The 26,078-nt window shown below is 39.3% G+C and overlaps 1 protein-coding gene across 1 annotated transcript in view; it reads left to right on the top strand.

Moving 5' to 3' along the window:
• Positions 1–3,333: 3,333 nt before the first annotated feature.
• Positions 3,334–26,078, top strand: part of PPP2R2C (protein phosphatase 2 regulatory subunit Bgamma) — a 190,111-nt gene continuing 167,366 nt past the window's right edge. Inside the window, exons 1-2 of the mRNA XM_077177735.1 lie at positions 3,334–3,529; positions 3,727–3,807. Of these exons, the coding sequence (XP_077033850.1) occupies positions 3,514–3,529; positions 3,727–3,807 (97 nt within the window). The 5' untranslated portion in view covers positions 3,334–3,513. The remainder of the gene's footprint in view (positions 3,530–3,726; positions 3,808–26,078) is intronic.

Raw genomic sequence — 26,078 nt, 5'->3', positions numbered from 1 at the left:
CCTTTGAATTGAGCGCGAGCACTTTATTTCACGGTATACTAGTTCATTACGGATTGTTGTCTGCATCTCTGAAGTTTTGAAATTGAAGAAGGATTAAATTTTATGTGGTTGACCTTCTGATCCCATTGAAATAGGTTTTGTCACTTGTTTTATCACTGCTAGGAACAGGTGGACTCTGTGCTGAGAACTGGAAAGGTAAACACTTCTGTTTAAACTGCATAAAGTTCTAGTGAAAAAGGAAAAAATCCAACCCCAAACTAAAAAATATTGTCATATAATATAGTCCAGTCTCCTCAGAGGTTTTTTTGTAAGCAGTTCCACCACTTTCTGCCTATTGAATCATTGTGATATAGAAAGCCAAAACAGATAAAACTTTTTTTAAAACCTTGATTCTTTAAAAAATACACTATAGTATAGATCAACTACCTTCCTTAAGTTTTAGTTTGACTGAATCACATGCTTTTAACAAAATTACAATTCTGAAATGATGCAAAATATCATATCAAAGTCCTTGCTCATTTCCAGCAGTGCAAAAGTAAAGAACATTACAGGAAGGAGGGTAACTGCTCCCACCTTCAAGTTTGGTATGGATTTAGCATTGCTAGATCCCAAACCTAGTTAAACCAGTCATCCCTCTGTGATTGAAGGAAACTATCACAAATAGCCTAGTAGTGTCCATCTGCAGATTTGCATAAAAGTGAAAGATTAATTCATTCTGGACTAGCTGGCTCCTGGGTGCAAATTAAACCATCTCAATATACAAGACACCTGTAAAAAAGGATCACACGATTTATATTGACCTCCACATTTAGGAAGAAAGAAACATCTACTGGTTTACACACCAAACTTGGTGATTTTTTTTAAAAAAAAGCTTGTAAATTATTGAAGTCTGGAACGAAAAATACTCTATGTAAATCAGTAATAATGAGTTGAACACAATAAAATGGCCACATTCCATAAAACTTAAATCTAATATGAATAGATTCTCCCAGAACAGGGCCTTTGTTTGCTAATTCATATGGTTTAGAGTTTTATGCAAAAAGAAGAGGCTAAGCACTGGAATGCTAAGATCAGTTTTGTTTTTGATAATACATTGTCATGAAGAGCAATCAAAGTCTACAGGTAATTTTTAGGGGACGTTAGTACAGTATAAGCAGCTGGATGAAGCTTTACTTTAATACAGCTCTACAATATATTTTTTTCCTTAAATCATCAGCATAAACCTGTTCAGTTCCAAGAATACTGGTGCAATCCAGCAAGCATATGGCTTGGGGATATATATACACACACTGTCTAAACAAACTGGTGCTTTTACTTCAGAAGGCATTATTATCTTTGTAATTTAGGTGAAGTTCCCAGGAAAGCTTGAGTATCAGTGTTTTGCTTTGTTTCTAAAAAAACTGGGAATATTTGCTGAATGTTACTCCCATTTTAAACCTATTTCCTTCAGAAACTGTAATGTCCTCCTTATTCTTTCACAGAGGCCACAATGTGCCACTGTTTTGGATGCAGTGGAGAAGAATGTTAATATTTAAACAGAATACTTCTATCAGGAAAAAGTGAATCAAACAGCCCTCAGTTTACACACCTGAAGGTATCAGGAGGGTGTCTACTTGCGGCAAGAAGGGGAATAGAATTTGCAGGGAGCCCCCGACGAGGCGGAGAGAAAATTATGAGGAGGACTCCATCTCATCAGAAGGCTAATTAATTACTTTATTATACTATATTATTCTATACTATATTACATTACATCTAAACTGAATCTGTTAAGCACTCAACTCAGCACACAACACTCTGAATCTCGTGACTGTCACCCAACAGCCCCGACACACACACGCTTGGCCCTGATAGGCCAAGGAAACAAAACACCATGACTTTGGTTAAACAATCTCCATATTGCATTCTACTTTTGCACAAACACGGGCACAGCAGATAAGAATATTCTGGGGAAAATTGTGCCTTGCTTTTCTCTGTGAAGAGAAATGTGGGGGTACAAAGGGGTGAATGTAGGTATGTTAGATGGAATTTATGCCAAAAACAATTCTTCCCTGCCACTTACACACTGTTTCACAAACAGCAAAAAGGTAGATGGAGGAGCCAGCGTAATTGTGCCATGACAGCTGCCTACGTCGATACTTTATCCTCTTGTTGGCTCCCAATCTCATAGTACGACTTGATTATAGTCTTTCTTCTTTCTTAAGCTTTTCTCATTTGCCTATATGAAGTGTGGCTGCTCTTTTTGACATAAACTGTGCCATACGTGGGCCTCTGACACTGTTACCTTGATAAGACAGAAGCCGTAGGCAGGATGCTGCCAACTACAAGCTAGGCAGTCACAATTGTCTTAAATTAGGTACCAAGAAAGTCACCTGGTGAACAGAACAATTAATGTACCTTTATATTTCCCTCCTGACATGTTTTTTGGGTGGAAGTCTCTAAGAATAAAGGCATTTATTAACATATATTTGCTCTAGCTGACTGTTCCAGTGTTTTATAATTTGCCATTTCCCGCTGAAGGCAAAGGTCACTGCACAGAGCCCTTTAGACTTACTTGGTAACAGGTTTGCTTTCTTACTAACCTCTCAGGGATGCTGTAAAGACAGTTTGTGTATCCACAGAGGCTTGTGGTCCAGATGAAAACCACTCTCCAGCCTTGCAGTGCGTATACAGCCCTACAGTTTATGTGGAATTTGTAGCCTTAATCAGTAAGATAGCCCAAGCGGCCTAGGGACGGTTAGAGGACTGAGGTGAATGTTATGGGGCGAACGCAGCCATGGTGGCAGAAGGGCCACTGGCAGTGGGTGACACTGGCAGTGGGTGACACCGGCAGTGGGTGACACTAGCAGTGGGTGACACTGGCCGCGGGTGCCTGGTATGCGGTGTCCTCCCTCAGGGATGCACGTCCAGGCTTCGGGGTCAGCCGGGATGCGCGCCCTTGCTCTCCAGGCTGCCCGCACCGCAGACACGGGCGGCACCTGACGGGGAGCGCACACGGACACGGGACGGGCAGCAGGGAGGGCTCTCCTGGCCGGGACAGGGCCGGGCTGGGGCACCGCATCCCGCCAAAGCCGCCGTGGCCGGGCTCGCCTCAGACCGCGCTGTCGCCCGGCGCTGCCGGGACTCCCTCGCACCTGCTGGGGCTCCCTCGCACCTGCCGGGCCCGGCGGGGCCGGCGCTGCCGGGGCTCCCTCGCACCTGCCGGGGCTCCCTCGCACCTGCCGGGCCCGGCGGGGCCGGCGCTGCCGGGGCTCCCTCGCACCTGCCGGGCCCGGCGGGGCCGGCGCTGGCGGGCGCGGCGGGCGCTGGCGAGGCGGCGCCGCCTCCACCGGGAGCTCCGGGCGGAGCCTTCCCTCCTTCCCGTCCTCCCTCCCCCGGCTCCCCGAGCACCCCGAGGCAGCGGCGGCTGTCTGCGCCCGCTCGGCTGGGAGAAGGAGGAGGCGCCCGAGCCGCGGGCGCTGGGAGCAAAGCAAAGAACAGTTCAGAGCAGTGGGCGCATTCCGGAGGGCAACACCCATGTCCCACAAACAGGGTATCTGGAACCGCGCTCCTTCCCCCGGCGCTCGCTGTCCCCTCTCATCCCTCCGTTCCCTTCTCAGCCCCTTCCATCACTCCTCCCCGCTCTCTGCTTCTCCTCCTCGCCGCCACTTTCCCTCGTCCCTTCCTCAGCGCCGTGCCCCCGCTGGCCCCGTGCCCGACTGACTGTGCCTTTCCTTCCCTCCTGCCCAGCCGGCGGCCCCCCGGGCGAGAGCGCGGCTGACTGGTGCCTCTACCAGCTCAATGGAGCGGCCGAGTTCGAGGTCTCTGAAGGTGAGTAAGGGATGCTGAGGGGAAGCGTCCCCTCGCCCGCTGTCCCGGCCGGCAGCGTGTGGAGAAACGGGGCTCGCCGCTGGGAGAGACCGTGGCAGCCGCCCCAGCGTGTGCCCAAGGGCAGGTGTGGAGGTGGGCGGGCAAAGGGATATCTGCCGGTGGTTTGTATATCCCAGGCCTTGTGAAAGTGTCTTGGCTGGTTTTGTTTTGGCTTTTTTTTTTGTGTGGGAAAAGTTTGCTTTGCGTGTAGCAGCTTAGGTGGCATGAGTCCTTTTGACCTTGGCATCAGTGGGTGCTGGTGCAAGGTGGGCTGGGAAGTTTCCTGGCCTTTTCTCACTCCTTAACTTCTAAGAAAGAAGTCACCTGGAAAGTTTTATTTATTAATGTTCTGTGATCAGAAGAACAGTCTTTGGTTGTCAGGGCTGGAAAGTCTCTCATACCAACCATACCAAACTGTGTACGGTTTTGAACATGCAGAGTACCTAAATTTAGGTGTGAACCTGTGTTCTCCAGGATGCCAGACGTGTAGTGTGCTGTGCTCATGAGCATCTTCCAGTGGCTGTTGTCTATGAGTTAAGTGGAACTAAGACTTCATCTTGATGTTTTTGGTCTGCTGGAGTTATAGATTTCTAAGAAGAGTGTATTTACTCTTTGTAAATGTTTAAAATGCATCGGAAGTTGAGTTAGACTGAAAAACTTTGCAATACTGGGGAGGGTGGCACACTGCAGTAGATTGGCTTCAGATTCAACATTAAGGAAAACTTGACAACAGGGGAGCACTGGAATATAGGAATTAGATAGATAATAAAATCCTATTCATTTGGGATATTTAATGTTTGTTTCAGTAACATACATTGAAGAGATAAAGCTGCAGATCTTATCTTGGGGCAGGCAGAAAGATTATCTGTTTGGTGTCTCTTCAGCTATTATCTGTGATCCTTTGGGATTTGAATTTTTGTGTCTTGTGTTTTGCTGTTTGGAAAAATTATTTAAACCCCAGTGTACTAATAATAACCTATAGCTTGACCAAAGTTTTGGACTAAGTTTTTCTTTCCAATTATTCCATGGTGGTTCATATTTTGAGGTGTACTTAAGAATGTGTGTAATTACACACAATTGCATACTAAAGCGTTTATCAAAAGATGTTGTGATTTTTTTTTTGCCTACGTGATTTTTTTTGGTGAAACTGCATACCAAACCAGATGTGATGACGATAGATGGGGGTGGAAATTATATCCGTGTGAGGGAGTGTAATGAGTGAGTGACAGCATTTCTTAGGCATCACAGAATGCTGAAAATGAGCTTTAGGTTGGCATTTACATTCATTTAAAGATTTGAATGAGTAGAATATGCTTCTTAACCTCATTTGTCTGGGTAAATACCAGTGTTTCAGCACTGCTTTGAGGCGATAATGTTTTTTCTCAACAGGTGTTTTATTTCTTTGATTTATTGGATCATCTCTTTTCACAGGGCATATTTTTTAAATTATTTTGCTAACCCTGATTTCAGTTCTCTTTAATGCTGCCAATTTTTGGCTTCCCAATTTTAATCCCCAACTTAAATAGGAACCTTACATGTTTTCTCTTTACTCAACATGGAAATATGTGAAAATCTGAGACCAGGAAACAAGCTGAAGCAATGTAATTTGATCACAAAAACTGTAGAATCAAAGTCATCTGCAGGTAGTAAATCCTGTTTATGTTAATATATTGTATATAAATATAACATGTATTTTCCAGAGTACATGCTGGCTATTAATGCCACTTATATCTAGGAACACATAGAGCAATATAATCAGCACACTTTGCAGAAGTGAAAAATAGTTCAAAGAAAAGTCCATGGTGGTAAGTGACTTGACCTCTTTCGCTTGACAGTGCTTTTGATAAAGTCCAAACTTTTCCTTTGCTGAAGTATGCCTCTAAAATAGATAAAGTCCAAACCTTTTCCTTTGCTGAAGTATGCCTCTAAAATAAATTACACAGAGTAGACAGAATCTTTAGTTTTAAATTGATTGTTCCCAAGACTTCCATCACAGACTTTCTTTTCTCTCTTTATCCCAGTTCTTTTTTACTTTTCCAAAAGGCCACAACTTGGAATTGCAGCTGCATTGGTTAGCTATGGACAGAAGGACAAGTTTATCTTTATTCAATATTATAGTGTGATTTATATATCTAGATAGATATCTAAACATTTGCATATTAATGTTATAAGTTCAGCTTGTCTCCTGGGCTTCTCTTGCTGCTTTTGCATTGAATGCTTGCATTGACCTTGTGGTACTCTCTCAGACTTCAGAGTTGTGTTCTGCAACATTTCTGCTTTAGCGTAGGAAATTTTTTTTCCCCAAAAATAGATGTCTTAGATGAAAAACATTAATTTACATAACAGAAAAGAAAAAATTGCATATTTCAAATGCAAAGAAAATAGAGCATAGTAAGTGAAATATCACAATCAAAGCCAAGATAATCATGTTTGATTTAGTCTTGCTGCCTTGAAACAGAATCCTATTTCAAATATTACTACTTCTATAATTAACGTCTAAGTGCAAAATATATTTTATTCATGCTAAAAATCTCAAAGCACTTTGCTCACAGTAAGTGCAGCCTCACAAAAGCTGTATGAAGAACAATATTAGTGTATCCATTTGCAGGCTTCAAGAATGAAATATAGAAGTTAAGGATGCGATTTTTTTTTATAAGCTGAATGTTAACTATTAAGCAGATAGCAACATAGGACTTCTGAAAAGTCAAATCTTTTGCTCTGTGTCAAATAATCTACTGGACTGTTAACAGGATTGCTTAATCTAGAGCCTTTGCTTTAAGTTCCAAATCACATTAACTTCTTGCAAACTGTGTAAGTTAAAGCATGTTTGAAATATTTTAGGCTGTGAATTCTAAGCTGGCTTCATGTTATTCTAGATATGAATGATAATATGTTTAGTGAAAAGATTCAGTCAAAAATCACATTTTTAGTTTTCACTCTTAAAATTACCTCATTAAAGACTTGAGATTGGTTTACAGTGTAAATTTTCTTTTCATCTATTTTGTAACTTTGTGCTCTTGAGAGGTTGAAAGCTCTTTTAGCATTTGTTAGCCTTGTGAATTTCAATGTGAACCTTCCTATTACTTACCTTATGCTGCTGTAACATTCTCTTTCATTTATGAGTAATTTGAAGTGAGATTTATTGAGAAGACAGATAATATAGTGTTTTGTTGTGAAAGTACAATTGAACAGTGTGCCTTTTTAAGGAACTAGAAGACTTGTGAACTGATTAATATGAGTTTAATCACTGTCAGGTTTATCTCCAATAGCTTTTTGTTTACTGGAGTTTTCAATCAAAGACAGTAACTCTGGATTTGGTTCAATACTGTCTTTTCCATTATTTCACCAATAGAAATAGAAAGCAATGTGATTGCACAAGCTTACAACTAAAGTGATGTTCTTGTGAGTCATGTGTTCATTAGCAAGGTCTAATTAAATACGAAGTCTCATCTGTAGATGTTTTCACATCCCAGTTCTTTTGTGGCAGATCCAAACAAGTTATTTTTCCTTAGTCTTTTACAAAAAGGCATGGTAGCAGTCCTTTTCCTAGTGCTTCACAGTTTGCCAGGATTTCTTTCAAAGGATCTTTACCATGAATGGATGTTATATTTCCATCTTAGCTGGATGGTGTGCTTTACAGAACTGGGCTTCCAGTTGTCCAGTTTGGAGATCACAGAATCACAGAATATGCCAAGTTGGAAGGAAGGGACCCACAAGGATCACTGAGTCAAACTCCTGGCCCTGCACATCTTCAAGAATCACAGCAACATCTTCAAGAATCACAGTGTGTGCTTGAGAGTGCTGTCCAAACAATTCCTGAACTCTGTCAGGCTTGGAGCACTGCCCTGGAGAGCCTTTTCAAGTGCCCAACCATCATCTGGATGAAGAACCTTTTCCTAATATCCAACTTAAACCTCCCCTGATACAAATTCAGGCCATTCCCTGGGGTCCTGTCAATGTTACCAGGGAGATCTATGTCTGCCCCTGCTCTTTCCCTCATGAGGAATTTGTAACTGCAGTGAGGCCTCCCCTCAGTCTCCTCTTCCCCAGGCTGAACAGAACAAGTGACCTCAGCCACTCCTCACAGAGCTTCCCCTGAAGGCCCTTCACCATCTTCACTGCCCTCCTTTGAAGGCTTTCTAATAGCTTTATATCTTTCTTACATTGCAGTGCCCAAACTGCCCTCAGGACTCAAGGTGAGGTTGCCCCAGTGCAGAGCAGAGCAGGACAATCCCCTCCCTTGCCTGGCTGGCAATGCTGTGCCTGATGTCCCCAGGACAGGGCTGGCCCTCCTGGCTGCCAGGGCACTGCTGATTCATATACAGATCCCTTTCCATGGTGCTGCTTTCCAGCATCTCATTCCCCACTATGTCTGTACATTCAGGGTTGCCCCATCCCAGGTGTAGAATCTGGCACTTCCCCATTTTCCTTTCATATGGTTGGTGATTGCCCAGCCCTCTCATTTGTTGAGGTCCTTCTGCAGGGCCTCCCTGCCTTTGAGGAAGTCAGCAGCTCTTCCCAGTTTTGTATCGTCTGCAAACTTGCTCAGTATTGCATCCACATCATTTATGAAGATGTTGAAGAGCACAGGGACAAGGATGGAGCCCTGTGGAACCCCACTAGTGACAGATCCCCAGTCTGATGTCCCCCATCATGGCCCACCCATGAGCCAGTTGCTCCAGCCATCATGATGTGTTGATCCAGCTGTGTGCTGGACATTTTGTGCAGAAGGATCCTGTGAGAGACTTTATTGAAAGCTTTACTGAAATCCAAAAAGAAGACATCAACTGGCTTCCCTTGATCAGCTAAGGGGGTTACTATATCATAAAAGGGAATCAGGTTTGCTAAGCAGGACTTCCCTCTCATGAAACCCTGCTGGCTGTGACTGATGACTGTGAGATGTAGTGAGCTGAACTGTGATTTTTCTGCAGACCACAATTCCCTTTTTATTCAAAGGAAATCAAAATGCTTGAAAGAGATTGATACTCCCTTGCCTCACCTCAGTGCACATTTACAGAATCACAGTATCAATTAGGTTGGGAAAGACCTCTGAAATTGAGTCCAACCTATGACTAAACACCCCCATGTCACCTGGGACATGGCATGAAGTGCCACGTCCAGTCGTAAACAGCTTAGGATGCTGCCAGTGTGCATACAGTGCTGTAAGGTGTGTCACAGGGCTTGTGTGCCCTGATAGCCCCTCTGGTGCCGTGTATGTGGAGAGTGCAGGTATTCCAGTCCTACCTCACACACTCCTGTTTATACATTCAGCAAGTCCCTGTATTTCATCCCTCCTTTATTTTGCACTGACTTATATTGGTATTTGGTTGGTTAACTATCACTGATGTCAGAGAGCTGCTGCAGCACAGGGAAAGGGCTTCTGTTTGAAGTGGTGTCATCATAATTTATTCCCATTATAACGTTGAATGTGGTTCTGTAAGACCAGACCTGGTAAATGACTCATTACAAGAAAATGTGGGTATTTGATTATACTTCTAGTTGTTGCTGCACAATCTGACACTAACTTTCAATATGAAAAATTCAACATGATAGGCAAAGAGGAAGGGTTAGGATATGTTGAAACTGTATTTATGATAGCTTTACTCCTAGTGGTATTTTCTACAGCAGTCCATTTGTGATATTTTAATATGTGGTTTATACATGGCATGGGTTTTGTAAAAACCATGAATTCAGATATTTCTGTAGACTATTATAAAAAAGACTGATAATAAAATACTGGAAAGTACATGTACTTGTTATGAAAAGGAAAAGGTAAGTGACTTATTTACATTTTTATTTGTTGTTTCTTATTTTGGTGTTTTGATTAAGAGCTGGCTTGAATTTGTGGAATAAATTAATTTTTTTAAAATACATTAACGATGATTTAATTACAATGATTCATAAAATCCTTGCCTACACAGTGTTTCCATTTGAACTCATTATGAGTGCTAGAGTGTGTTTTCTCCTTAGAGTCATTAAATGTCATTTGACCATAAAACAAATACTTGTTAATTATTTTATTTTGCAAATGTCTGACCAAATACATTAGCTCCTGTTCAGTAACCTGAAAAGTGGTATTGTTGTTTGGATTAAGCTTGAAAAACAGACTAAGACTTTTTTTTAGCTGGGCTTTCAGATTTTCCTTTTCCAAGGACTTCACACACTTCCCTAACATTCTGTACTTTAATTCTCTGGATCTTAAATGCCATAAGTTGAAGCCTTCATCCTCTCAGTTTCCAGAATGTGGTCTCTTCACCCAGTTTCCTTTTTGCTTTCTAGTCATAGACTGGCAGACTCATTTAGGTTAAAAATGACCTATAAGATGACTGAGTCCAACCTTTGACCAAACATAACCATGTTAGCTAAACCATAGCACTAAATTCCACATCCAGTCCTTTCCTGAATGCTGGCAGTGACAGTGATGCCACCACTTCTCTGGGCAACCCATACTAATGCTTAACCACTCTTTCAGTGGAGGAATTCTTCTTGATGTCCAGTCTGGACCTGATGTTGTTGAGTTAGGGATGGAAAGAATGACTCTAGTCTTCAGATGGATCAGAAAGCTAACTTTAATGAAAGTAGCAGATCTTTTATAATGTGACTTGCTAAGGTGATACTTGATTGGTCTCAAAGTAGAAACATTTCACACTATTGGTGACTATGAATAGTACACTGTGAAGAACTATAACTATAAACAATGGTTACAGAAAGAGAGATAATAATTGTTTATATTTCTTCTTCTAAGATTCCCAGGCTCAGCCTGGGAGAAATTATCTCTTTTCTTTCTTCAATTGAACTGAGAATCTCCACATGGACCTCCCCTGGTGTCTTGAGGCCATTTCCTCTTGTCCTGTCCCTTGTTACCTAGAGGAAGAGACTAGCCCTACCTGGCTACAACCTCCTTTCAGGTAGTTTTTTCCTGTTCTCCAGACTAAACACACTCAGCTCCCTCAGCTACTCCTCCAAGATTTACTCTCCAGATGCTTCAGCAGCTCTGTTGCCCTTCTCTGGACTCACTTCAGCACCTCAGTGTCTTCTTGCAGTGAGGGGCCCAGAGCAGGAGACAGAGCTTGAGGTCTGACCTCACCAGTACAGGGCTACAGTCTGAGTGTGGGGGGTCAGTCACTGCTCTGGTCCTTCTGGATAGAGGTTTTGTTGATCATCTCCCTGATTTCACCAAGAATCCAACACTTTTTATCATTTAATGGTTACTGTACCCAAGATGGCCTCTGACCACCACATCTCTCACCAACCCTGCTCTGCTTGTAAGCAGCAGGTCTAGTGGGGTACTGCTTTCCAGGCTGCCCCTTTACATACCTGCTGGGATTTTCTGGGTTCTGTTTGTTTTATTTTTCCTTTGTTTCTGTAACTCTCCCCTCCACAAAGGGAATTGCAGGTGGTTTCAGTCCACTGACTGTTGTGCACTGTGACAAAAAGGTGTCTCTCCTTTGTGTCATTGAAAGTCTGCCATATGCAGCAGGTGCCTGCATAGCAAATCTGAGCTCTTTTCCCTCTCTCTTACTCTTTCCAGGTCCATAAGGCTTTCCATTTTATATGATCCCTTCAGTTCCATCCAAATAACTCCTGGAAATTTTAGTTTTATCCATGCTTGAATGATGAAAATTTCTTTGGTATTTCAGTTTGCCATATACTTTATGAGACACTCAGTGGCCTCATATATCTCATGAAAGATGAAATCACACTGTTGTGGGCCTGATGATGCAATTATTAGCAAGTCAAAAATCATATTACCTGGTCCAGAATTTAACAGGGACATCTTTTATGCACCCTCTTCCTCATTAAACACTCAATAACTCAATTCAGGTAATGATTTTCTTATCAATAATTACACTCATGAAGTAAACAGGGATTTCATTTGGGCTGTGAATTTTCCATTTAGAGTAATTTTTTATATTTAAGTCAAACATTGCCATTCAGCTTGAATAGTGATGGACAATTTAGAGAGTATAGAATTGCCTGTGGGTTCCAGCTGAGATACATAAAAATCACCAGGTCTTCACAAAGCCTCCTTTTCAATTATAGGTCAAGTCAGAAGTCTAGGGTACCTTCATGGAAATGAATTTTGTATAGGGGCAGAGGATACCAATTTTCTGATTTTTCCAATTCCAATTTAGAAATGTGTGCAGAAATTGCCCAAGCTGTCTTGCAGACTGTCTGAAGAGCTGATGCACAGATAAGGCTTTTCTACTGTGCAAGGATTTTTTTATGTATGAACCTGTCAAAGCTGAAAGAAATTTCAAGATCAGATTCTTCTGTTTCAACCCAGAAGCTTAACTTCTGCAAGTATGGATTCAGAAGTCATACTGCAGGCCACACAGTTTGAACTGTAATATTCTCATTGATTGGTTCTTTTCTGTAAAATGCATTTTTTAGTAAAATCCCAAGAGATTGAAAGCAGAAGTCAATATAGTATTTTTCCTTGCATGTTTTTATTGTCTGATGAGAAAATTCCAAAAGTATTTCAAAATTTTCAGGTATTTTCAACTACCTTTTCCTCACAGTATGCTACTTGAATATAAACTAATTCAAAATAATGGGCAGTAGCCCCGAAGTCTTTGTGTGATTGCCTAATGGTACATAACAAACCCACCAACAGTGAAAAGATGTTATTTACTAGTCAGATTCTAGATGTTGCCATCTCAGCTGAATTGTCAGGGTTTGGTGATCCAGAAGAGGGAGCTGCCACATAAATTTCTAGCAGTTTTGAACTTAGCAAAGTCTCTTTTAACCCCCCACCATGGATTTTTTTTTAAAATTTTTTAATTTTAAGACTGACTCCAGGGGTTTCATGTGATGCTTTTTTGGTCACTCAGTTTGTAGTTTGCAGATTTCTAAAGACAGCGTTAGAGACTTACTGCTTTCATTTACTTCAGTTTTCGGTATCAGTTCAGCGTATGCTTTTCAACATTCTGCTTAAATACCATGCTCAAACCTTTGGTTGACATGATGAATGCAGTCCTTTTTACTTAATCTGCAAAGTCTTTTTAAACATAGATGTTTCTGACTCACCCACCATGGATTTTTAAGAGATGTTTTCTGTAGCATGCAGGAAGAACTTTGTGGTGGCTGGCCTTCCTCATGTGAGACAGAGGTGGCTTCTGAGTCTCGTGTAAGGAGTGGCTCTTCTGTCACAGTAAAAACATACAGCTGGTATTTTGAAAATAGCAATATATATGTGAAATAGCAAAAGCAATGTGCGCACTTCAGTGTGCTTCTAATGTGCTTTCTCTTTTTTTTTTTCTTTAGCACTGCAGAGCAATTTATAGTGATTCCATCTATAATTTGTGGGTTATAAAACTAAAGAACAATGAGGTACTGGGAGAAGGCATTAAAACATGTACTTGTACTTATGGACAGGAAGGAGACCAGACTTCCCAAGCACCCTGAGCATATTTTCAAGTGCATGATTTAACCTAGGTTCTGATATTGGTGGGTGGAACCCTACGTGGCTACTTGTTGTAATGATAGATCTTATCAAAGCTATTGTATCTTCAGATTCATTGTTAGTCATTTTGTGTTAAAAACTGATGCAGCGATGTGACTTTGTTTCATGAGGTAACTGGAGAAAGAGGTGAGACTTTTTGTCAACTGCCTAATATATTCCTTGTGTCTTTTTGTCATTACAAGCTTAAGAGGATACTCAGTACTAGGAAACTTGTATTTGTTTCTTGCAAAGAAGAGTGAATACAGCACTGTGTTGATTATATGTTTGTGGGTCATCATGTTTTATATTTTGTGCAAATTTTCAGGTGCTGGAACATGTTCAGAGAAGGGAAATTAAGCTGATGAATGGTCTGGAGCACAAGGCTTGTGGAGGGTTGCTGAGGGAACAGGGGTTGTTTAGCCTGGGGAAGAGGAGACTCAGGGTGGACCTTATTGCTCCCTGCAGCTACCTGAGAGGAGATTGCAGAGAAGTGGAGGTTGGTCTCTTCTGCCAAGTAACAAGTGATAGGACAAGCAAAATGGCCTCAAGATGCACCAGAGGATGTTTAGATTGGATATTAGGAAAATTTTTTTTACTGAAAGGGTGGTCAGGCGTTTGAACAGGCTGCCAGGGAAGTGGTGGAGTCACCATTGCTGAAGATACCTAGATGTGCCACTTCAGGGTGGGGTTTAGTGGAGGACTTGGCAGTGTGGTGTTAGAGGTGGAATGGATGATCTTAAGGGTGTCTTCCAGCCTAAGAGATCCTGTGATTCTATTTCTGGAGATAAGTATAGGATAGTGAAAGACCTTGTGGTTCCAGCAAAGAATGAGAATGGAGCATTTCCTTTGTTATCAACCTTGAATATTCCTGCATGTGGTAGTATCCTGCTGTTGACTCACTTCATATTTCCAATTAGTAAATCTATAAATATGAATGCTTTCATAGAAGTTACCACTGGATTCCATTCATACATCTATGTGGTATCATCATGTGGCCTTCAGATTACATATGCAAGCTGCTACGTTAGACAATTTAGACATTACATTGTGAAGTTGTGCACAATATCGGAATGTGCCAACATGAAGAACTCTGTGGCTTATTTTTAATTATTTTGTAAAATAGTTTTGAAATTTCTATATTTTTTACATGCTCACAGATGTACATATGTACACTTTTTTCTTATATCTATGCAAGGTTAATATAAAAATCAAAAGAAAATTCTATAAGATCAGCGTAGATGTGTTCGACTTTTCCTCCAGAAGGCTTTAGAATAGGTACATACCTCACACACTCCTGTTTATACATTTGATTTCTCCCTCTCCTCACGCTCCTCCAAATTAATCAAAAATCTTTCTTAAAGCACGATATACCTGTTTTTTTTTATATACATGATATTTTGCCTATGGCTATTACAGTTGAAATATATAATATTTAAAAATATTTGTATGTTCAAAAAACCGATGGCCTTTTTGTAAGTTTTAAAGTCTTCCATCAAATACAGGTTTTTTCAGAATGCATACATTTCTCAGATGTTCTGTTTATTTGTAAGATGGTTATGTTTATTTGTAAGCACATTTTATAGTGGCTCATGTCACAGTGAATAGAGTTGACAGTTGGGCTGATTGCAGGAATATGCAAAATGTTAACCTCATAAATCTTTCTCCATTGTATTGTGTAATTTTTACAAAATATGCAGAAGAATGGTGTAAGAGACAGTTCCATTATTTTAGTTGGGACCATTTTGGTATTGCAGTTAATGCTGATGTATTCAATTCAAAGACAATTATGTCTAGACACTAACAGGGGCTGTTGATTTGACATTCTATTCATAGAGAGGGCACGTGTCATTCAAAAGTGAGTTCTAAAACGATTCAGCATGGCTGCATTGTTAGTGATGGGCCTTTCCACTTCACATGACTACTATAACTAATTACTATATTTAGTGATCTTGAGATCCTGAAATGAAAATCACCCACAGTTTCTTTGGGAGATACAAATTATATTAATATTCTTTCTCTTTCTACCCAGAATAAACTTCTGTGTTATGACTAGACTCAAAGATGCAAAGTAGAAGTGTTATCCTTGCAAGACTTGATGGTTTCTTGTTAAATCTGACTTACTGAGTAATCTTCATGATCTTTGACATTTTTAATACAGACTAGTTTTCGTCAATATATGGTTTTGTTTGTCAGGTAACTCTTATTTTTTAGTTTCTCTGGTAGGTTCTTGTGTTAACATTGTAAACTCTGCTTTGAAATTGATTGTTTATTGTGGAAATACCTCATGCTTCAGATTGCATTTATTTGCAAGAAGCATGAACTTGGTGTCTTTGTAATGGTATACAAAGTAGATGTAATAATTTTAAAGTAAGAAGAATTCTTATTTTTCATGCACTACATCTTAAAATTGTGGGTTTTTTTCCCTTGAGCTTTTCATGCAGGTTTTTTTTTTTTTTCCTTAATCTTGATAGGCTGTTAATTTCAGTGTGTGCTGATTCCTCTATTCTAAACTAAGGCATCACAGCTATATTTCAGTTTGATTGCTTTTTCTGGGTTTAGTTTTTTCTCCCTAAGAATACTTGCCCTAGTGGAATGTCCACCTTTCCTAAGTGAAAGCTAGAGAGACCTTGAGAGTCTGCTGAGTGCATTGAGAGTGTAGCTGTGCATTGGTGTTTCTTCAGAAAGGTGATACCATGCCTCCAATCTGTGATTTTATGTTGCTTTTTGATTTCTACCTCTCCTCATGCTCCTCCAAATTAATCAAAAATCTTTCTTAAAGCACGATACCTGTGTTGACCTCTGGAAGTAGCAAGTGGTCTGATGATTTTAGAGGCATAATTGTTCAATGGTAATTCCAGAAATGCACAGAGCTTTGTTGAAGGACTTGACTTCCCTTTTCTTGATGATGTCAAATCATAAAATGTATCCATGGGGACATAGTAAATAGAATATTTTGTGTCAAGAAAACAGACCTCAAAGTTTAAGCTTCTTGATTCTACTATGAGACAAATCACCTCTGCTAGAGAACATCTCTAGAAGCAGTAAGAAGATGTCTCTCTGTTTTCCCCATTATGCTGAGGTGAGTCTCTAGAGCAGCTTGTGCCCTATATTACACATCAAGTGTTGGACTTGTGTAGTCATTGCTGCAAGTTCAGAAAGTACCCAGAGCAAAGCCTGTGCTGGCTGGGGCTGGGCAATGCTGACCTGGGCAGTGCTGACCCCCTTGCACTTGCTAAGATCACTCACGTAAAAGCTCCAAAGCACGTAACAGCTGTGTATCTCTCTCTCTTTCTCTCTCTCTATGTATCCTCTCATCAAATGGTTGAAAGAAAACATGTATTCATACCCTGTGGTTAAAAAGCTGAACAACTGAAGGAGGATTGCAAACCCCAAATTTTCAGTGACATCATCCCATATTACTGTTTCTATAGGTACCCTGCCACATTTGACTGCCAGGTTTTATGTGTCTTACTTTACTTTTTGTGTATGCAGTGTGAGTGATTGGAGCTCTGTACTTCTCCAGACACAGAGCTGTGTTGTTTCATTGGTAAGAATACTGAAGCGTGTAACCATTCACGCAGATTCCTTTTCCACCAGCAAATGCTTACCTATGTAAATGTAACATTTGAGTTCAGATGCGAGCACAAGTCAAGAAATTCAAAGATATAGTTCCCACAGCAACCATAATTCAGCCTTGTTGCTGTGAAAGCACAAAAGCTCACACCAAATACCATGCAGAATACTGCATGCATGCAAGTTTATGAGACATAGTTGCTAGGAGAGCCATAAATTTTAATTTCTAGAGGTATTTACATTCACATTTTTTATCCCTTAGAATTAAAATCTGTATTTTTTGAAACAGTGCAGAAATGAAGAAATGGAATAGAGGCCATTTGGATTAGTGTTTCTTTTTGCTTTCTTGTAATGCACAATTGATTACTTTACTATCTTTGTCTTTCTGTTGACTTTTATTTTTAAGGGAGTAATATTGAATATGAAACATAATCTGGTCTACTTCCTTATCTAACTCTATTTTTTCTCTTTGTTTACCCCTTTTACTAAACCTGCAGCTAATGGGGTCTACTTGTTTGCCTACCAAGGATAAATAAATCAGATATTTATCTGCATGTAGCCATGCATCTTGCTATTCAGCTTCATCTGTCACTTAAGGCTCCATTATAAAATATCCCAAAGCATATGGAAAATATTTATTTTCAATATCTTATAGGGTACTTTTTGTTTCTTTGTTTGCCAGCTAAGTCTGCTAATTTGGTCATCTTAGACATGTTTAGTTATTACCACGGTTAGTGAAGAGGTGGAAGAATCCTTGTTTTGAATTTATATTTTTATTGAGAAAAATGTAAATATTTCAATTATAGTACTTAATGAGCACAACAAATGTTTGTAAATAATATCTACAGGATTTCCAGAAGCTGGTTGGCTGAAATATCTATATGAACTTTCTTAGCCTTTCAGATATGGCCAGTGGAGAGAGAGACCATGATGTTTGAATACTGGTATATTAAGTCCCATTCCCATGGGTGATTATTATATCTGTGAGCTGGATTGAGTATTCATGATTATTTAAAAAAAAATTACCTTTGACTGTGGCATATGCTACTACCTCATAATTTATTTGGAATAAAATCACTGTATCTCACCAGTCATTTAAAATAAAAGGTAAAAAAGGAAATGACACAAGTTAAAGAAGATTCATAGTAAGAGTTTCTCTTCAGTAAACTACAAAAAATTAATTTAGACTTCATCTAGTTTCTACCACACTGATTTTTCTCAGCCCTCCATCACATCTTAGCCTGCTATATGAGCCTTTTTATGGACAGTCTGGGCAGAGCTGAAAGGCTGATAGGATGTGAAAATGTTCTCCTTGGGAAATCTTTGGATCCTGCCCTTCCCAGATTGTTAGGCAATCTGCTCTAGGAAGCCTGTTTTGACAGTGCCTGTTATCTCTGCTCAGCAGAGTCCTGTAGGGACCATCCCTGCCTACCTCAAAGCCAGGGCTAGGGGAATTCACTCTGCAGCCCAGCGCCTTCCCAGAGCTTTATTGTTCTGTTTCATTGTGTTCAAAAGGAACTGCACATTGTACTGTACATGTGTCTAAAATAGTTTGTGTATATGAAATGCAGGTTTTCTTGTGTAAGAATTTATAACCTGAAATTTGAACTCCATCTGAAAATTAAAACATTCATGACAGCTCAACAAATTCTTACTAGGTAAACGCGTGAAGATGAATTAAATTGTGGCTGTCATCTGATCAAGAGTTGGTCTAGTCTTTCCACAGTGACTTCACTGTGTCTGAATTCTATGAAATGAGGAAGGGGACTGAGAGTTGTGAACCATGGCAATTCTTCAAGGAGCAGGTAGTGTCCTGGTGTTTCACTGGAGTCCTGGATAAAACTTGATTCATAAGGCTCTATGTCCTGCTGGAACAAGAAGATGAATACTCTGGATATAGGTTTTAGGTAAGAACTGTGTTGTGATCATAAGCTTCCATCAACACCCTTACAACATTTCTTTTCCCAATGTATATAGGTAATATTTTGGGGCTTCTCTGTAGGGTGAATAGTTACAAGGATACGTTTGTTTTCTGCTTTCTGTCCTCTTACATGTAGTAGTTGTGGTTTTAGTATTTGAAGTGCATAAATAATGGCAAACTTCAGTGGAAACTAAGAACTGTAGAGGGATGATTTGAGATAACTGAAAAACAGCAAAATGTTCCACTTGAAATTGATCTATTTGTAGTAAATAGAAATAGCACAGGGTCTATAAAACACCAAGTTTACATTTGTGTTCATTACAAGCCAATCAATAACTGTTGCTGGATGACTTGATGTAGTTATTTTATACAATTAATTACTGTGCATACAGGCCCAGGGAAGAGAAATGTACAGTCAATTATGCCAGGGATTGCTGGTAATCATGATAAGCTAAATTTGTTTTGAGGTGATGGGGGTCCTGTGGGACAAAAATGCCTCTGTGTAGTGGCAAAAGTGCCTGCTGTAGGGAACAAGGTCATAGTTTCAACACTTAGTGCCATCAGAGGAGAAAGTTGGTGTAACTCTGCTTATGCAGGTGTTTTCCCTCCAGCATGTCACTTCCTGTGCATGCATGTGTCCCCAGAGACACAGATTTCCTAATGGAACACAGGACTTTGATGGAAGTGGATGGCCATGTCACCTCACAGTTCTCAAAGGAGAATAAAATTTCCTTGGTGGGATTAAAACCATCTGCTTGCATCATGGGCTGTTAGCTATGAGGTAGGATTTGATGTTAAATATGTTAGTCACTCTTATTAGATGGAGAGTTGGTATGTTGAATATACTGTCCCATATGTTAAAGAATTTTGTCCTTTCTCTATATTTGAAAATAGGCATTTTTTGTCAATTACAATGAGCTGGAGATAGGTAATTTTTTTTTAATTTTTCAGTGTAATTTTAAAAGAATTTTCAGTATTTTCTATTTATCTGCAAACATTTCTTTTGACATCCTGTTAAAATTACCACAAAGATGTTTGAATTATATTTGAACTCTGATAGAAGTTGACTGTTCTCTCTTATTGAAGGTAATACAGTTCCTTTTGCAGGATTATATTTCCAGTTTCCAACTTTGACAAACTCCTAACCATTAAGCCTAAGAATTTTTTCCCCCATGGACTGGCTTCAGGCTAATTTTTCACAGAAAAATTTAATTAAAATGGCCAACTTAGCTTTGACCCTAAGCTTCACAAGAAAATTCCTGGTATCCTTTTGCCCATTAGAAAAAAAGAATTCCATCAACCTCTCCTTGAAGAAGCTCTAGTACTTGCATGCTTTGAAGGAGGAACTTCAAATTGACAAGGTGAATATAATCAATTTGACTATATTGAAGAGTATCTTTGACTGTCCCTATGAATACCCACTCTTCTTTGACCAATTAATAAACCTCTGAAAAATGATTGTTTAAATAATCTCCTGTAAGTGTTGGTAGAAATGGGTCGATATAATTTTCCCCCCCTTTTCTGTCAGCTCAGCATACAGGGAAAGTACCCTGATGCAGAGCTGAATTGACCTTTGTGTAATTGCACTTCTGGTCTGATTGAAATCATAGATGTTTTTTGGTGTTGAAGTCTTACAATTTTTTGTTCTCTTCTTTGAATTGCATTCTCTCTGTCTGCTGGAGAGGGGCTGAGTAGAGGAGGAATCAGTGTTTGATTTGACCTAGAGCTGGCCATCAAGAGTACCTTGGAAAAAGACGCTGGGGTTGAAGGAACTGGCACAGGGACTGGCCAGTGGAGCTCAGGTGTAAAGGAAATCAGAGTGTGTGAAGGACACTGGTAATATTTGGTCATCACAGTTACATGCTGAAACTGCCTGAACAGAGACTGGGAACGAGGTGCAAACATGGGAAGAGGCATTATGAGCAGGGGAGGAGAGACATGGAGATTAGTGTCCTGCAGGGCCTAGAGAGTAACACAGCTTACTTGAGAACTGCTCCCCTTCTGGTGCCAGGAGGCTGCCTGGCATCATTGCTGGCACTGGCAGGGAAGCTGTACCCCACCAAGGGAGTTTTGGTGTGTACTTTTGGACCAGCTCTTCATTAAAAGCACAGACTGGTAAGTTTCTATAGCAAATAGTGACCTACTCAGTTCAAGAAACAGGGAATTTTCCAGTAGACCTTATGATTGCAAAGTTACAGAAGATCTGTGAAAGTATTAGGTTTCCTGTCATCTAATGCAATATGTTTCCTTTTTTTGAGAACTTGGAATTTTTTTTACCTTTGAAAACCTTCTCAGAAACACTTCAGAACTGCCCTATCAAGTGTGCAATTGCCTGTGGAGCCTTATTTAAATGCCTGACATGTATGCATTGTAGTATAATAATTATATCATGATGCTGGTTTAATTTTCACCTGGTTGAGCAGATGAATCAGAGTAGTGAAATGCAGAATACTGTTCTATGAGCCGTGTCTGATCTATTGCAAAAATTGGAAGACATGTTGCTAGCATTCTGGAGAGCTGGAATCTCTTTCCCTGTGGTGAGGTTTATGTGCAAGGTAAGAAGCAGTGCACTGCTGTCCCTAATTGTGTGGTTTTTGTTTTTAGGTGTCTAGGTTGGGATGCTAAATTGCTGGTTAGGTACTCTTGCACTTGCTCAGTAGAAATCCTGTACAGAAAGCTATAAAGTATAGAAAATATAAAGGATTGGGCCACAGAATGAATTGTATGGAGAAAACAAGACAACTACAGGTATGACATTGTGAGTTATATCCTTTTAGAGTGTTGAATAAAGTAAGGTTAAAATTTTGATGATCCCAGCATGTAGCAGCCATCAAGTTGCATTCTGCAGTTTTTAATTTCTCATTATTTGCATTTGCACTGCTGGCAAATAACTTTTTAAGAGATGTGTGGAAAACTTCACATAAATACAGAAATAAAAAATAATTTTGGATTAAAATGGCTTGCTTTACAGAAATATTTAGCACAAAAAAGAGTATATTAAGGAAATAAGTTAAAGGAATTACAGTATTTTCTCACATAGTCTCTTGCTAATTTAAAAAAATTATGTTGTAGCATCTTTTTTCCCAGTTGCCTTTAGCTGCTTCAAGGGTATGTACAAGTGCAGAAAAACAACTGTGTGAACATAGCAAATAAAAATGAAAGGGACTGGATGTTTTGGATAAATACAAGTTGCTATAAAAGACAAAAGTAAATGAAAAGGATATAATTTTCACAGATTTCAAATGTAATTATGTTATGTCATAATTTTATAGGGTATTAGCCTTATAGCAGTAGTTGTGAAAAATAAAGTCAAATTCAGAAACCATATTTCACTCATAAACTATATTTGATAATAATAGTATCTATAAAATAATAATTATATATAATATTTAAAGTTTAAAAAAATCAGATTTGTGAAAGTTTAGCTGCTGGGACAGTCTTGTGGCATTGGAGTTCTAACTGACTGCAGAATGAAAATTGTGTGAGCAAGGAATCTGTGGATTTGGTGAGAAATAAAACTTATTACTGGGTTCAGGATGTTGTCATACTTCCTTTGTATTCTTACCATTAAGTATCACTTTGCAGTAATGATGCTTAATACATCCAGGAATGCAAGTGAAGGATCTGAAAAGTAAGATGCAAAGTATCAGATTGACTAATAGATTATGAAGTGGTATAAACAGTTTTAACTAAACTTAGTAAATTTGTGTTGCTTTCCTATTGTGTTTTTTCAGTTGGTTAATTTGCAAAATCAGAAAATCTCATCAAGTGTCTCTACCATTGTTACAAAGTCACAAGGCTTTACTGTAATTGTCTGCAGGTGATAATAATTAATATTTTAAAATGCAGTTACTTTGCTCTTTTTATGAAGAGGAGAAAATCATTAAAAAATGAATTCTATCCTAATGGGACTCAATTTAGAACCTACTGAATGCTACAGTAAAACTTTCATTGACTTCAGGAGGAGCAGAAATCTGACTTTTCATATCAATTTTTGCTGATGAGGTGATAGCTGTTTTTCTACAGGGATCAGTTGTAAAGTATTGCTTGAAACCATGAAGTCGTAGCTGCTGGCTTTGTTCCCCTCTTGCAGGTGGGATTTGGGGATATAGAACATAGATACCTTTCCTTTCTGAAAATCCTGAAACGTCTGCTAAATCACAGCTTTTCAAATCCTCCCACAGGAGATTTGCTCAGGATTTTTTTTTAATACATCTAGTGGATGACAAGTAATAAAACCAGGAGGGTTATTTGCTGTATTTCTATGGTTGAGTCTGTCATATCACATCTGCAGAGCTGTCAGTGGATGGTCAGCACCGCCTGCAGTGCCAGGGGTCAGCGAGTGAACGCCGTGGAAGGAAGGGCTGTTTGTGCTGTGAGTGTAGAGAGGGGCCTGAGGTTACATTATGGTGATTTACGTTATTCAAACGGGAATTCTGATTGCTGCAGCTCAGATGACTTCTAACGTGCCAGGCATATCATGGGTTTAATTATGAGATGTGCTGATGGGGAAGGAGCTGGGGTGGCTGGAGTGCGGCACAGCGCGAGCGGCTCCGAGTGCGGGACAAACTGCCTTGTTGTGCTGGCCCCCTGGGCCCCTCTGCCACCCCTCTCTGGTGCAGTTCCTCGCCTTGTGTGGGATTGTTTTTCTGAGATCAGGTCCAGTAATTTGGTTTTTAGCAGAGCAACAATATGTCATGTATAGAAGGAAAATCTAACTGATAGGTGGCCAGTATGGGGTAAGGTTAAAGTCTGTGTCCTTGAAATACTGAGAAAATACAGCAACAGATGTGCAGGATTTAAACTGGTTATTATTCTAGTCCTGTAGATATAAACAGATAATTAAAATGCCATTTTTACAATGTCTTCATCAGAAAAAGTTTGATCTTCTACAAATACTTTTTGATGCATCATTTGTTTTTTTATTCACATATGCTGTTAGATTTTTGTATTCCTCAAAGCATTTCTCTTCTGAATTATGTAAATATTTTTCTAGAATCTTACCTTTTTTTCATTTCTCCATCTTTTTCATTCTTTATTTAAGATGGTTAGAACTGTGCCTGTAGCCACTTCTTTTTTCCATGTTCTCGTGTAGTAATTTTCTTAAATGCCTGATTCCATTCAACAATCAAGATGGTTTCTTTTCTTTATTCCAAGAGCTGTGGAAGTATATTTTCAGTGGTAGAGGTCTTACAGAAGGTGGAAACTGCTGATCTAAGGCTTCAATTATTACACATTTTAACTTACTATAAAAATATTTAAACTTTCCTTGAAGACAGGACTTCTTGGCAGGAAGATAGGGTGATTAAACACATATATAATAACACACACAGAAATTCAACCATCTGTGTGAAGTCCTGTCAGTCTTTGGATCTAGTCAGAGGCAGGGTTTTGTTCTTGTCAGTCAATGACAGCTGTGGCCAGGTGAGATGGGCTTTGTGCACATGGACCTGCAGAGATGTGAGGCAGCTGTGCAAACTCACCACCCAATCACATCCAGCTCTTCAGTGTGATTCAAGTTCCTGATGGAATCATGTGCAGCAAAGTCTAGACCAATTGTAACTTTAATGAGCACGATTCTGACATTATTTAAAATTTTCCTTTCAGCATGATACTGTGTAAATATACTAGTGTATAGAGATGTATACAAATACAGTATGTAAATATATTAGATTTTATGTCAAAACTCAAGGCTTAAGTCTCCCAACCTTTCTGAGTACACTGGATTTCAAGGGCAATTGTCTGCATTTGCTATCATGGTGTTCTAACTATCAGGAACAACCTTTAGTAGCTTCAAACCAGTAACTGATTTTAAAAAGAAATAACACAGCCCTTGTTTTACAGCTTTTTATGTGTACTGTACACCTCTGCAACTGTACAGTGTTTTGTTTCTTTAAAGAAGTGGCATCCACCTTCAGCTTTTCTTGGTTTCGCACAGAATAAAAGAAAGTGTTTTTCTTTTATGCTGATAAGAAGAAGAAGGTGAACCCTTTATTCTTTAGGGAAAACTCTAGCTATGTCTAGCTTGAGGAGTCTTTTAGGTCTGCTTATTTGTTGTGCTCACCGTGCCTTGCCTTGGCACTGAAATGTCTGACAGAATATCAGAGATCAGGCAGATGAAGATGTTGACAGAACCCCCAGCCCTTTGTGCATGTGTACATTTCTTCCCATGTAAAAAACAAAGCAGTTCCTCTCTCAGGGCTAACAGTCTTTATAGCAATATTGTAACACTGTCTGCAGGCATTACCCAAGTCTTACACTAATTTGTGACGTGCTTTTTAGTTGCTTTTTATCATTCCTTTTATACAGCATAGTAATCTTCTGAATATATATTTAATTGTACAGTCTTTTACTTTTTTCTCCTAGTTCTGTCTCTTGTAGATTGACTAGACATGCAGTATTTTACTGCATTGATTGCAGTTTTTCCGTAGGGGTTCTCATGGGGAAAATGTAGAAAATATGCTATAACTATAGATCATATGTAGAGTATGAGAAGAATTGAAACCTATTTTACAGTTTTGATTTTGTGTAATTTAGATTTCATATATATAATTTAGGAAATCACTTTTTAGTCTACCTAGAGGAGATACCTATAAAATTACAGTTGGAAACATTGTATTGAGAGTAATTACAAATTGTCACTACTTGAAAATTAATGTTTTTTGTTGGACAAGCTAAAAAAACAGCATGAAATGATAGTAGCTCACTGGTGCAGGGAGATATTCATAACTTCCAGGAAAATCAAAAAACCCACATGCTGTTGCCATTCTGTACAAAAGAAAACACTTATTTAGGAAATACCTGTTTCTCTGATACTTCTGTATAAAGTCTTGCTGACATTTTTAGGGTATGTTCCATACCCTAAAAGTGAGTGACCATTGATAAATTAGAGACTATAGCTGGTGTTTTTGGTGAAAGCTGGTGTGCAATTGATCTATTTTATTGGCTTCACACTGCAAGACTATTTGATCTCTATTATTAAGTCAATACTAAGATAGTTTAAAAATAGTTAATATTTGCAATAATTATTGATTTTGTTTCATTATTTCATTTATGAAAGCTGTTGGCAAATGTTGTCACTTGTTGCTTTGATGTCACAGGATCCATCAAGCACTCAGAGAGACATGGATGATCAAAAAAAGGAGGTGATTTCAGCAATTTAGTTTGGCCTGCTTCATAACATAAACTGTGGATTTCCTCAAAGTGATTCCAGCATTGAATGAATAATTTTTGACAGAACTAGGGAATAATTATCTTTTTATGAAGACAGCTTTTAGACCCCAAAGTCTTTTA

The sequence above is a fragment of the Agelaius phoeniceus genome, chromosome 4 (assembly GCF_051311805.1).
Source record: "Agelaius phoeniceus isolate bAgePho1 chromosome 4, bAgePho1.hap1, whole genome shotgun sequence".
NCBI classification, from domain to species: domain Eukaryota; kingdom Metazoa; phylum Chordata; class Aves; order Passeriformes; family Icteridae; genus Agelaius; species Agelaius phoeniceus.
The sequence above is the reverse complement of the archived record's forward strand: the minus strand, read 5'-3'. Positions and strand labels throughout refer to the sequence as shown.